Source organism: Phaseolus vulgaris, chromosome 3, assembly GCF_000499845.2.
Source record: "Phaseolus vulgaris cultivar G19833 chromosome 3, P. vulgaris v2.0, whole genome shotgun sequence".
Classification (NCBI taxonomy): Eukaryota; Viridiplantae; Streptophyta; class Magnoliopsida; order Fabales; family Fabaceae; genus Phaseolus; species Phaseolus vulgaris.
This window is the reverse complement of record NC_023757.2, coordinates 28339120-28352166: the sequence shown is the minus strand read 5'-3', so window position 1 is coordinate 28352166 and position 13047 is coordinate 28339120. Positions and strand designations below refer to the sequence as shown.

At 33.1% G+C, this 13047-nt stretch overlaps 2 protein-coding genes across 2 annotated transcripts; both read left to right on the top strand.

The window, feature by feature from the left end:
* The first annotated feature begins 1819 nt into the window (after positions 1-1819).
* On the top strand, positions 1820-6393 carry LOC137806989 (importin subunit alpha-2-like). Its single transcript, XM_068607396.1, has 11 exons — positions 1820-2293; positions 2425-2521; positions 2631-2722; positions 2816-2947; positions 3031-3216; positions 3303-3466; positions 3794-3872; positions 3988-4116; positions 5230-5357; positions 5447-5834; positions 5932-6393. Exons 1-10 carry the CDS (start codon positions 2081-2083, stop codon positions 5814-5816), a joined length of 1590 nt encoding a protein of 529 aa, XP_068463497.1. The 5' UTR covers positions 1820-2080; the 3' UTR covers positions 5817-5834; positions 5932-6393.
* Positions 6394-11419: 5026 nt separating this feature from the next.
* LOC137806988 (GATA transcription factor 16-like) lies at positions 11420-12587 on the top strand. The gene is made up of 3 exons (XM_068607395.1): positions 11420-11815; positions 11892-12032; positions 12116-12587. Exons 1-3 carry the CDS (start codon positions 11714-11716, stop codon positions 12359-12361), a joined length of 489 nt encoding a protein of 162 aa, XP_068463496.1. The 5' UTR covers positions 11420-11713; the 3' UTR covers positions 12362-12587.
* The last annotated feature ends 460 nt before the right edge of the window (positions 12588-13047 follow it).

Below are 13047 nucleotides of genomic sequence, written 5' to 3'. Positions count from 1 at the left end.
CCACTACCGGTTGCTGCACAAACTGAAATGTAGATGGAAAAAAGGTGTAAAATTTTTTACAAAGAAAGTTTAACAACAAAAAGGAGATCTCTTTGAGGGGAAGTCCAAAACCTAAGTAGCCCAAAAAAAAATCCATTAACGATTAAATCAGCAAAAAAAATGAACAATGAAAACAACCATGAGGGCAAAGTAAGGAAAAGATTTCACCTTGGTGCTTGAACATATGATGGATATGAACGAAAATCCATTCCACTTCCACTACCGGTTACAAAGAAAGTTTAACAACAAAAAGGAGATCTCTTTGAGTGGAAGTCCAAACCCTAAGTAGCCAAAAAAAAAAACTCCATTAACAATTAAATCAGCAAAAAAATGAACAATGAGAACAACCATGAGGACAAAGGAAGGAAAAGATTTCACCTTGCTGCTTGAACATACGATGGATATGAACGAAAATCCATTTCACTACCAGTTGCTGCAGAAAATGAAATATAAATGGAAAAAAGGTGTAAAAAAGTTTAAAACGGAAGTTTAACAACAAAAAAGGAGATATCTTTGAGAGGAAGTCCAAACCCTAAGTAGCCCAAAAAAAAAACTCCATTAACGATTTAATAAGAAAAAAACTTGAACAATGGAAACAACCATGAGGAGGAAGGGAAAGATTTCATCTTGGTGCTTGAACATACATTGGAAATCCAGCGAAATGTGTCCAGAGAAGAATAAACCCAACAAATGAGAATGCTTGAGAGAAACGAAAAGGCAACGAAATAGAAGTGAGAGAGTAAATGAGAGAAACCAAAATAAAAGAAAGAGAAGGGAGAGGAGAGAGAAAATGTGGGTGATAATAAAATGAGAGTTTGTGACACGTGTAAGTTCTACAGCGTGTCACTTGTCACTCCCAGAATGAATTTCAGTTTGCTATTTTTAGTTAAAATTTTAATTTTTTTATTTTTTAATTTCTTTTAGAACTTATCCTGGATGTGCCTTCTATTTGTATTATAGATTGATTCTTGGTTCAATTATGATCTAGAAGAATTTAGAGTTATAAATTTTAAATTGTTTAATGAAGTCGTTATAAAGTTAGTTTTAAAATTACTTTTGAATATATATATATATATATATATATATTAATCAGTAAGTTTTAATATAATTTAAACTATAATTGAAGTGTTGTAAATAAGTTTACTTCAGTAAAAAGAATCATAAGTTAACTAAAATAAGTAGGGAACACAATTCTCAAATTTCTTCAATAGAAAATTGAAGCGAGGCCACAAAATAATGCATCTTTGAAGAATTAATTAGTTAACAAAATTATTAATGAAGAGATTAAAAATAAATAAATAAATTATTATGGTGATTATTTAAAATTGATAAAGAACCAAATTATGGATTTACATGACGGAATGAAATCTTAAACCGATTTATTATTGTTATGAAATATTGGCATGGAGCCACTCAAGTTTTTAGTTTGAAAGATTTTAAAAATTTACTTGATCAAACCATCGATTTCTATTATATTTAATAATATTAATTTATTTTGATTTTTTTTTAAGTTGAAACTTTGAGTTAAAAAAGATAAATAAAGATTTATTGCAAAACATAAATCTATCTTACTTTATTTATGTGAAGTTACGGAATTAATAAGTTAGAAACCGTGAGGGATACGAGTTATTATTATAAAAATCAATAAATTTGCGATATGATTATTTATAATTTAAAAAGTATAATGTTAACATTAATATTAAATCTCCGTATGTTATTATTTATATTAATTTAATGAGATGGAAAATGAAAATGTAAATGATGAATAAATAATTTAGTTGTTGGATGAAATGACCGTTGAAAGTTTAAAACATTAGGTCGCATTATGATTGTGGTATGATTTATTATTGAGGACCCATGGCTTGGATCCATAACCCGCATCGAGCGCGAAGGTTTAGATCCAAGATCCAAACCCTCACATTACATAAACCTAACTATCCAATCCAATCTAATCTGTAGTATCAAGTATCTAGCTAGGGTTTGGGTTTTTCAAATTCTTCTTCCCCTGTTCTTCTTCACCCATCCCATTTCCACCCAAACCATGTCTCTCAGGCCAAATGCCAGAACCGAGGTTCGCCGCAACCGTTACAAGGTTGCAGTTGATGCTGACGAGGGTCGTCGCCGAAGAGAGGATAATATGGTCGAGATCCGAAAGAGCAAGCGCGAAGAGAGCTTGCAGAAGAAACGTCGCGAAGGTCTCCAAGCTCAGCAACAGTTTCCGGCTCCTCTTCAGGCTTCCACTGTTGACAAGAAGGTACATCGTCTCTTTGCATTCTTTTGCTTTCTGTATATTGCTTTTGTGCGAATTAGGGTTTGATCGCGTGCTTTGATACTGCGATGATAGTTCGTCATAGAACCAATTTTTATGGTTATTTATTTGTGCAGTTAGAGAGTCTTCCGGCGATGGTTGCTGGAGTTTGGTCGGATGATAATAATCTTCAACTTGAAGCCACTACGCAATTTCGCAAGCTGCTTTCAATTGGTAACTCTGCTTTGTGAATAACGTGCTTCTAAATTCTAGTTGTTGATGGCCTAGTAGCATATATTGCTGGGGTTCTGTGTTAACGTGTGGTTAATGATTTTTGCTATAGAACGAAGCCCTCCGATTGAGGAAGTTATTCAAGCTGGTGTTGTTCCGCGTTTTGTTGAGTTTCTTGTCAGGGAGGATTTCCCTCAACTTCAGGTTCGAGGACCCTTTTGAACTGCATCTTAATGCTTGCGTTTCTCCTCGTGGTTGAAATTTGTTACTTATTTATGTTGATTGTTGTTTGTTTAGTTTGAGGCTGCGTGGGCTCTTACAAACATTGCATCTGGAACTTCTGAGAACACTAAGGTGGTCATTGATCATGGGGCAGTTCCTATATTTGTCAAGCTGCTTAGTTCGCCCAGTGATGATGTTCGGGAGCAGGTATGTGTTTGAATGTGGCTGGGGCAGCACATGCATCTTGCCTTTTTAATTTTACTGAAACATTAATTCCCTGAAAATTCTAGGCAGTGTGGGCTTTGGGAAATGTTGCTGGTGACTCCCCTAGGTGTCGAGATCTAGTGCTCAGCCATGGCGCCCTCGTCCCACTATTGGCTCAGTTGAATGAACATGCAAAACTTTCAATGTTAAGAAATGCCACATGGACATTATCTAACTTTTGTAGGGGTAAGCCACAGCCTCCATTTGAACAGGTAATGTCGTTTTATCTCTTTATTGGTTCATTCAGCTCGAGATAGCGTCTTTTACCGTATTCCTATTGATAATATTTAATGGACAGGTGAGACCAGCACTTCCAGCACTTGAGCGCTTGATCTTCTCCAATGATGAAGAAGTTTTGACAGATGCTTGCTGGGCATTATCATATCTTTCTGACGGCCCGAATGACAAGATTCAAGCAGTTATTGAGGCACGTGTATGTCCCACATTGGTGCAGCTACTCTTGTGAGTACTCGTTCTACTGTACCTGTTTATTCAAGTCATAACTCTATATCTCCTATCTATCAAACCTATAACATGCGTGTGCCATACAGATATATCACATTGTAGTCACGTTATACAAAATTTATTCATCAAAGTTTGTAACAACCACACTTTTTCTTCTATTTTTTATAGACTCGAACCAAAAAGTCTATAGCAACCTAAGCATCATGTTCAATCAATTGAACTAAATTCTTAAAATCTTTTTCTTTCTATTTATGTTCTACTGTACCTGTTTAAATGGATTCTACTGTGCTAGTTGTGCCTTAACTTTTTATGAATGTTTTTCAGGAACCAATCTCCCTCGGTGCTAATTCCTGCTCTTCGTACTGTGGGAAATATTGTAACTGGAGATGACATGCAAACTCAGGTAATGGCTTGTCAACATTTATAGTAATTTTCTTGATACTATTTATTTTCTTGTTCAACATTGTTCTTCGAATAATCTCCTAATTGTGGTGGATTTTTTTGTTTTGTTCCATCAGTCTATTATCAATCATGGTGCGCTCCCTTGCCTTCTGAACCTGTTGAATCATAATCATAAAAAAAGCATCAAGAAAGAAGCTTGCTGGACTATATCAAATATTACTGCTGGAAATAAGGAACAGATACAGGTAAGCCGGCAAAGCCCAATTGTCACTGTTTTTATAGGTTATACTTTTTCTGATTTTTTGTCTTGAATTTGTATACATGTTAAATTGAATTGATTCGTTGAGAACATTTGATTATAGCTTGTTATTGTAGATTTTTTTATGCTTCTTTCATTATGCACAATAAGCACAGTTAAGGTGAAAATATGGTGGAATTATAACCAAGGAAAGTGTGATGATTGGCCTACCTTCCCCAAGGAAAAAAAAGTGGTTTTCTATTAAATACAAAGCTGTTTGGTGTTGAGCTTTGTTTTTTAACTGCTGAAAGCAGGGCTTTGTGTGTGTGTGTGTGTTGCCAAAATTGCAAGAATTGTGATTTCATGTGATTTTAGGTTTCAATAACAACCATAGGTTGTTGAATCATTTTGGGTGCTGAATTGCCTGAATGTTCCTGAATTGCTATAAGTTTTCTGCATCACACAATTCAGTTCGTGAGCTGATTGCATGGCACTTGTAATTGGAGCCAGATTGTGCATGACCTGGTTCTGAAAATGCCTTATTCTTTTTCTTTTTTATAAAAAATGAGGCAAAATGGCGAATTAATCAATCTGAACCTTCTTATATGACCCACATGAATTATTTTAGAAAGAAACCCTACTTTTTTCTCCATTCTGTCTCCCATGCTGCACAGTTCTTCTGTCTCCTATTATATTGCTGGTTGCATTCATTATTTGGAGAGGTCCTGTCCTGCTGGTTAGCGGTCTCCTGCCTCAGTGCTTGTATTTTTATATTTGTCTCTCCTCTTTGATGAGGCTATCTTTATACTCTTGTGTTCTTTGCTGTTCTATTATTGGGTGAGAAAAGAGATTAATATAACTGGTTTACCCATTGATATTTTGATATGTTCCTTCGTGTTAAAATGTTCTCAGATTTAAGTTTATTGTTATTTCATGATCATGAGTAATGATACTGTGCTTTTTTATGACCTTGTTGACTATATATGTGAATCTTAATTATTGTCATTAATCTTACAATTTACCAATAAGATAATAAACCTTCTCATTCATTATTTATGCTTACACTATTATTGCAAAGCACAAGATTTACTCATTTTGTTTGTTGAAAAAACTTCCGTAGTCTGTTATTGAAGCTGGTCTGGTTGCCCCCCTTGTCAATCTTCTTCAAAATGCTGAGTTTGACATCAAAAAGGAAGCTGCCTGGGCAGTCTCAAATGCTACATCTGGTGGAACTCATGACCAGATTAAGTATGTGCTTTCTGGTGATTGGTTGTTCTTTAAAAGTCACTTTTTATGACTTTATGATGGCATTCACTTATTTTTATGGTATTTTTAAGGTACTTGGTTGCTCAGGGTTGCATAAAGCCTCTTTGTGATCTTCTTGTTTGTCCGGATCCAAGAATTGTCACTGTCTGTTTAGAAGGCCTAGAGAATATTCTGAAGGTTGGAGAAGCTGAGAAGAGCCTAGGTAACACTGGAGATGTCAACTTGTATGCACAGATGATAGACGATGCTGAGGGATTGGAGAAGATTGAAAACCTGCAGAGTCATGACAACAACGAAATCTACGAAAAGGCTGTTAAAATTCTTGAAACGTACTGGTTGGAAGATGAAGACGAGACCCTACCTTCAGGAGAGGGTGCTCAACCTGATTTTGCTTTTGGAAGTGAACTCCCAGTCCCGTCTGGTGGATTCAACTTCAGCTGAGGACCTTTTCCTGACAAGGTTAATGCTTTACATGTCATTTTAGACCAGAAATCATATGTATAATTTTGACAAGCCTCGGCATTATTTCTAAACTATTTAATTCCAATATTTGTAGGGGCTTGTTGGATGAAGTAGGTTTATGCCGGATGACTTTTGGGATAAAGTCCTGGTGGGTCAGTTATTGCTCCTTGTGTCTGCTTACAGTCTGGTCTAGTGTCTCCTTCGTGGTTTATGAGATGCCGGGGAAGGTCAGTTTAGCTACCATGTCCAAGTAGAGAAGGCACTGGTGGATTAACAGCAGCATAATGACCTCTTCAGCAGTGTTTACTGTATTAAAAATATATAATGCTGGTGAGAAATATCTGGAAGGGATTTTGTATGTTGCTGTGGCAGGGACACAGGCCATATGCCGAGGGGATTTTGTTCAATGCGGCTTTGGGTGCTACTTTTATCGAGTCAATAGTTGTATTGGTAAAGATTTACTGGGGTCAGTATTTGATTTGGGTAAATATATTTTTCCGAAACCAATTTTATGGTCTACTATAAATTTGAATCTTAAATTAGTGTTATTTTTGTACGTGGTTTTCAAGCTTTTTGCTTGTTCATATATATTTTGGGCAATCATGATTACCAATTTGCTAGGAAAGGTGTAATAAGTTTAAGCTCTACACTAATTTGTCCCAATGGTGACAGGTGAAATAGACTCTACATACATCATAACATTACTTTTAACACTAAAATTTGATAGTATTAATAACTTGTACGAATAGAGTGTGACGTTATTATAGATATCAAAGTGGATTGAATCTGGTGGCTCATTCTACCTGTTTCTATAATTCAAAATCTATTGCGTATCTCGACCCTTCAACCAATTAAGAGCCAGTGGATTGATCTTTTGTTTAATATTTTTTTTATTAAAGTTATTTGAGATTAAATTGTTGAATTTTTTTATTTGTTGGTCTCCAATTTTATATGAATGTTATTTTATTTATCCTATTTTTAAAAATCCCTAAAATATGTAGAATAAACTATGTTAACAAAGTTAAAGTTTAAGACATGGGTTTTAATATGTCAGTAAATAAAAATATCTACTCGGATAATTTAAAAAATAACAAATGGTGGAATCAAGACGTGAAGGTAGAAATGGTGGCTTCACAAGGTAACTCGATCAGAAGGGAGGGTCTATTATAAACTTTAACACTTTGATTGATCTATCATTTGCGTAATATGAATTCATAAAGATACCATGCATAATTAATTAGCCATATTTACTATAACTCGTTGGATTTTATTTTTTTAAAATCATTCAATTCAATCATCAGAATAAATTATGGTTCAGTATAGATTTATTTGAGGAAAAGCTTGTTTAACATACAATTTACACTACAAAAACCCGAAAGTCTACAACAATCTAGGTTGACGTTAATTTAAGCATTAAAGTAGTACGTTTAAATTATAAATATTGGACAAAAGAGGGTTCAAATTTATTGAAATGAAAAGGATACTTGAATAAAACTAACACACATCCTAATAAACTATAATAGATAGATAATGAAATTATGATATAAATAAATTGGATAAATAAAACAATCATTAAAGATTATCTTGAATGAATATTTGAATGAGTAGGAAAATAGTAAAAATAAACTATATGTTATCTGAAAAACGTTTTTCATGCTAAAATGTTTATTATTTTTTCATAAATTTTATATTATTTTTTTAATTTTATGATGCAAAAAATGGTTTCATTTTTAAGAAATGAATACAAGATAGATCGTTTATATCCTAATTTTGTAGATAGTTTACTTTATGTTTTCAGAACTCCAAGTTTCAAGATACCAACCAAACTTTATGTGATGTGTCAACAGTTTTGGTTTATTAAGAATGTTGATATGAGTCAACCATTTGTTGCACGAATCACTGGCCAAGACAAACTTGTGTCTTTTCCTAGTTATTAGTCTTCTCTTTTCTTGTTTCCACTTCATTCTAGTATCTTCCTCAACCTCTTTCATATAAAAGAGGGGAAAAAAACACAAATTACTAAAAGAATATTATTTTGCAATTATTTGGTAAAATTGATTTTTTTTCTCCCCTTACAAAAGCTCATGATTTTTCTATTTAGACATTTTATTCTCTTGTTTGTGTACTTAATATTTCATACATGTGTCGATGTAAGAATAAATGATTGTTTTACGAAGCAGATTTAATTATGAACTATAACTTTTAAATCAAGATCAATTCAACTATTTGCAGTTTCTTTTCTCATCATATCAATTCAGTTTCGAAACCTCATCTTTTTATATATTCATTCTATCACTTCAGTTTTCACACTTCACCTCTTTAATAGTTATTATATTAAATAGTTTTGACAAAATAATTCTCAAAACTCTTCCACCATTATCTGTTGTCATCGTCTTTTTGCAGGTTTTTTTCTCAAAAGAAAGAAAAAGTAGATAAAAAAAAAGATACATTCAACGTCAAAATGTTCTGATGACGCATAACTCTAACGCTTTGCTTGAATTAAATAAAGATGAAAACAAAGGAAAAAGGGAAAAAGGATGAAATTATTTAAATTAATAAAAAAATAAATAAAGTTTTACAAACTATTAGTCAATAGTCTATTTTATATATATATATATGTGTATGTATATATGTATGTATATTGCTCTTTCTCTCTCGTTCTTTAATTATAAGTGTAATATTTTTTCATTCTCTCAATAATACATATTGTTTCCTGTTTCTCTTTAGTCTCTTTTATTCTTTCTCACAAAAAAGTAAGTAAATTTTTTGTAATAGATGTCATTGAAATAATAAAATACTTTGTATACATTTAAAATAATTTATAGGTAATTTGATATAGAAATACTTTTTTTAATATAAATTAGAGTTAAAATAAAATTTAAATTAAAATAAAAAATATTGTTAACTTTTAATAAATAAAAAAGTTCTATTTTAAAATATTTTTTTATAAAACATGAAAATTTAAATTAATTAATTAAGTTTATTATAATTTTATATAGTATCAATAATTTTATTTATTTATTAAATTTATTTAATATTATTTTTAATAATTATTATTATTACAGTATAAAGACAAAATAGAAAAACAAAAACGAACACCTAAATAATCAATTATGCACATTATTTTTTATATTCTTTCTTTCTCTCTCTTATTCTTGGAAGTCAATTGAGTTTCCACTTCTTTCTCACCACATTTGTACGTATTTTTTAATTCTATATTTTCAATTTTTTCCTTTCAAATTAGTTCCAACAAACAACTATCATGTATTATCATGGATTCAAATACCCTTTTTTTTTTCATCTTTTGTAAATAGTATTGTTATTGGGGTTTGAGAATTTGAGAGTGGGTATCATCATCGTCAACTCCTAAGAGATTTTGTCATCAGTTTTGGTTTTGGTTAGCGGTAACTACTAAGAAATTTGGTTTTCAGTTTTGATCTTGGTTAGCAATATAGTATTTACAAAAGGTATTTCTATTAAGGATGATAAAACGAGTTCAACTAAGCATATTGATCTGCATAACATAAAAATCTAATAATTTCTTTCACATCTTCATATTTTTTTCAACAGTTTCATATATTACATTCCAAAATTTTTACTTACATATTATTATGCATGTCTCGTGAGAATAATATTTTAAAATTATTTATCTAATGCATCTAAATAAAAAAAAAATTTATTTAGAACTTTTATTTAAAAAATTAATTTTTAAAAAAATATTTTTTATATGAGTTGATCCGTGGACCAACCTTTATGTGAAGCAGGCGTATAATTTGGCATAAGTTTTAATTATTATTAAATACGTATTTTTAATGTAATGAATCTATTTAAAAGATAGTGTTATTTCTTACTAACACAATTATTACTTTTAATCTTATATTAAGTGTGACGAAACTCGTTTAAACATGATTTGACCTCGTTACTTAGGCATGAGGTTGTGTTGATGTATCAAGGCATGTGTTAGCAAAAACATGATATATACTGTATAATGACTTTCGATCATATAGTAATGTGAGAGATAGTGAATGTATGAGATGGTCCACTAAAATATATGTGTCATGTTTGTTTTTTTGCACATTTGAAGAACATAGCCCTAGGTAATGAGTGATTACTTCCAAAGGGTGTGTATGTTTTTCTAATTATCTTGTTCTTGGATTTCAAGCAATATGTTAAGATACTAAAACAACCTAAAACGAAACCTTCACAGACAAAGGAAGCATGCCACTGATAAGTGGAAATTCCAATGCAATAAACAAGTGAGTTATTTAAGGGATACCCTTTTTCCACCACAACTTCAAAGTTCAAATGATTGTAACATTTGGGAGGGTGGGAAGCAAAAATGACAATTGGGAAGGTGAGAAATAAGACCCACAGAAAAAATAATGCCAGAACAAACTTTTCTTCATGCAATTTTAATAAAAAGTTGCTCATTATTTTGTAAAGTATTTGATATGTATGTTTAAAAGTTTAAGGTGTGATACTCTATAGGAGTAATAATTTTATTAGTTTAGTAGTTACTAATTATTTATATTTTTAGTAAGATAAATATATAATATCTATCTATTTACACAAATTGTACTGATTTCTGTTTGGCATTTGTTATTGTTATTGATAGAAAAAATTATCAACTTTTCTCATGATAGTTTAATTAAGCTCAATAACCTACATACTATAATTATCATCAGCCAAGAGTTTGACAACGACATACTTACGTGGTTGACATAAATTTTGAATAAGGCACATACAACTTGTGCTTATTTTTTTTTTCCAGTCTCACATAAATTTTGATATTTTTATGTCATTTTCCCTGTTTCAATTTATTTTGAACAAACAAACTGAAGTCTTACTTCACTATTTATAGAGGTACATGTACAATATTAACCAAGGTCTTCAAAATAGACTGAAGTTTTGACATGTTTGACCACATTTTAGTTACAATAAAAATAGTCAAACAAGAATACAACTCTTTTGGATTCAATCATGGGTGCCAAGACAAGGGCAAAAGATGCACTACTTGTAATATTCTTCCAGTAGTGTCCCTAACTTGTTAATCTTGGATTAAAAATGATCAAAACTAATTTAATAGATTGAAGACATAAAGAAGTTCTTATAACCTTTATCTGTTAATGAAATGGAAAATATATGGAGACAGACATGTTTACCCTATGAGTAGGGAAGGAGTTTTTGTTCCAAAAGAAATGACCTGAACATCACTTACCTTGAGAATTTATTGTTTTCATAAATACAAGAATGAGAGAAAGAATATGAAAGCCAAACCTCTCTCTATCTCTCTCTCTCTATATATATATACCTATAGAATGTGGGCTTACATTAAAGTTTTTAAAGAAGTTGAAGACTGGTGAGAAGATGTTGTTGTTTAGGGTTGGTTTGGCCTTACATTAAGGTTTTTAAAAGTATAAAATGATATGAATTGAGTGATTAATGTTTGAAGAATGTGAGGGGAGGGAATAATGAAAATGAGTAATTGTCCATTGAAGGAGGAAGGGTTGGAAGGAAAATTGATGATAATTAAGAAATGGTAATAATGAGAGGAATTAAGAAAAGGTTTAGAGGGAAAGGCATGGCGCGTTTTTCATGATTTTGTGGGTTTTGGCGGGTGAAGGGAAAAGAAGAGGAGGGAAGGGGCATTCTGGTAATTTGCGGAGGGATGAGTTAGGGTTTTGCCATCCCATTTATAAAGCTCTGGTGTTTTAAGATTAGATCTGCTGCGGCTGGTGCGCGTGTGTCTGCGTTGCGAGCGTCGTCGTTTCGATTCGATTCCCTCTCTCACTCTCTTTTTCCCTCTCTCTTTCTCTCTCTCTCTCTCTACCTCTCTCTCTCTCACCACACTCACTCTATCACTCTGCTTCCTCTGCATGCTTCTTCCCTCGCTCTGGTGCCGCCAAATCGAGAGGTGTTCTCGGAATCCAATCGAATCTCAGATCTCGGAGATCGGAATGGTGGATCCAACTGAAAAAGTGAGTGTTAGCCTTCGTGTAGTGGTTTCAGGGTTTCTGATTAGGGTTTGTTTGATTAATGGAGGTTGTTGTGCAGGGATCGGAGGGTGAGGACTCAAACCCTAACGCGCCTTCCTCGGGGAACAGTCCAAGCAGCAACAATGAGCAGAAGAAAACCTGCGCCGATTGCGGCACCACCAAGACCCCTCTCTGGAGGGGCGGTCCTGCAGGGCCTAAGGTCAGTACACTCTCCATTTACCAGATCGCGCCACCTGGACTCACACCAACCCTTGATCTCACCTTCTTATCGCTTTTTTTCAGTCTCTGTGCAACGCCTGCGGGATCAGAAGCCGGAAGAAGAAGAGAGCAATTCTGGGGATAAGCAAGGGGAGCAACGAGGACGGAAGAAAGGGGAAGAGGAGTGGCGGCGCCGGGGCCGCCGCAATAGGTGGCGGCGCGTTGGGGAGGGAGGTTTTGTTGCACCGATCGCATTGGAAGAAGCTCGGGGAGGAAGAAAAAGCTGCGGTGCTTTTGATGTCGCTCTCGTATGGATCCGTTTATGCTTGAATCAAATTAATCATTTTATTGATGTAGAAGATGATGCAGAAGAAGAATTATTAAGGAGAAATCTAGATTTTGTTTTAGGATGTTCCCCTAACCTTTTCCGAATTGTATATGTATTAGTTTTCTTCTCTATTGAGTGATTGAGTGTATGGGTTGGTTGTCAACAGTTGTAAGAAATGAAATCATTCAAGTCCAATTTTGGTAATATAGTTAGTCCACTATTTCTCAATCTTCTTCTTCCTTGTCTCAACATTTCTTTTCTTTCACCTTACTATATACCATACATCACTACTTGTCGGTGCCCTCCAAGGAAAATTCCACCAACGATTCAACTCGCCAATTCACTAAATTCGAATCTATCAAACCAAACATTGCTCATCAAATGCCCAACTTATTATGATCTATGAATTTGTGAACTAAAATTGGAGCGTTTATTTTGGTTCCCAAATTTTAAAGCGGGTCATTCAAATTATGTAATTGAACCAATGATAATAGGTAAGTTGTTTATTTGATTTGTTATTTATGGAAAAGGGTTGGAGGGGTTGCAAATTTGGGGGAAAAAGGAAAGAAATTTGAAAGAGGAGGGAAGGTGAAATTCATAGTTCCCGCTAGTTTAATATCTTTTTTGGACAGAGGACTACCTTTTAATCAATTTACCAATTCAGTATTATTATTATTATTATAAACCT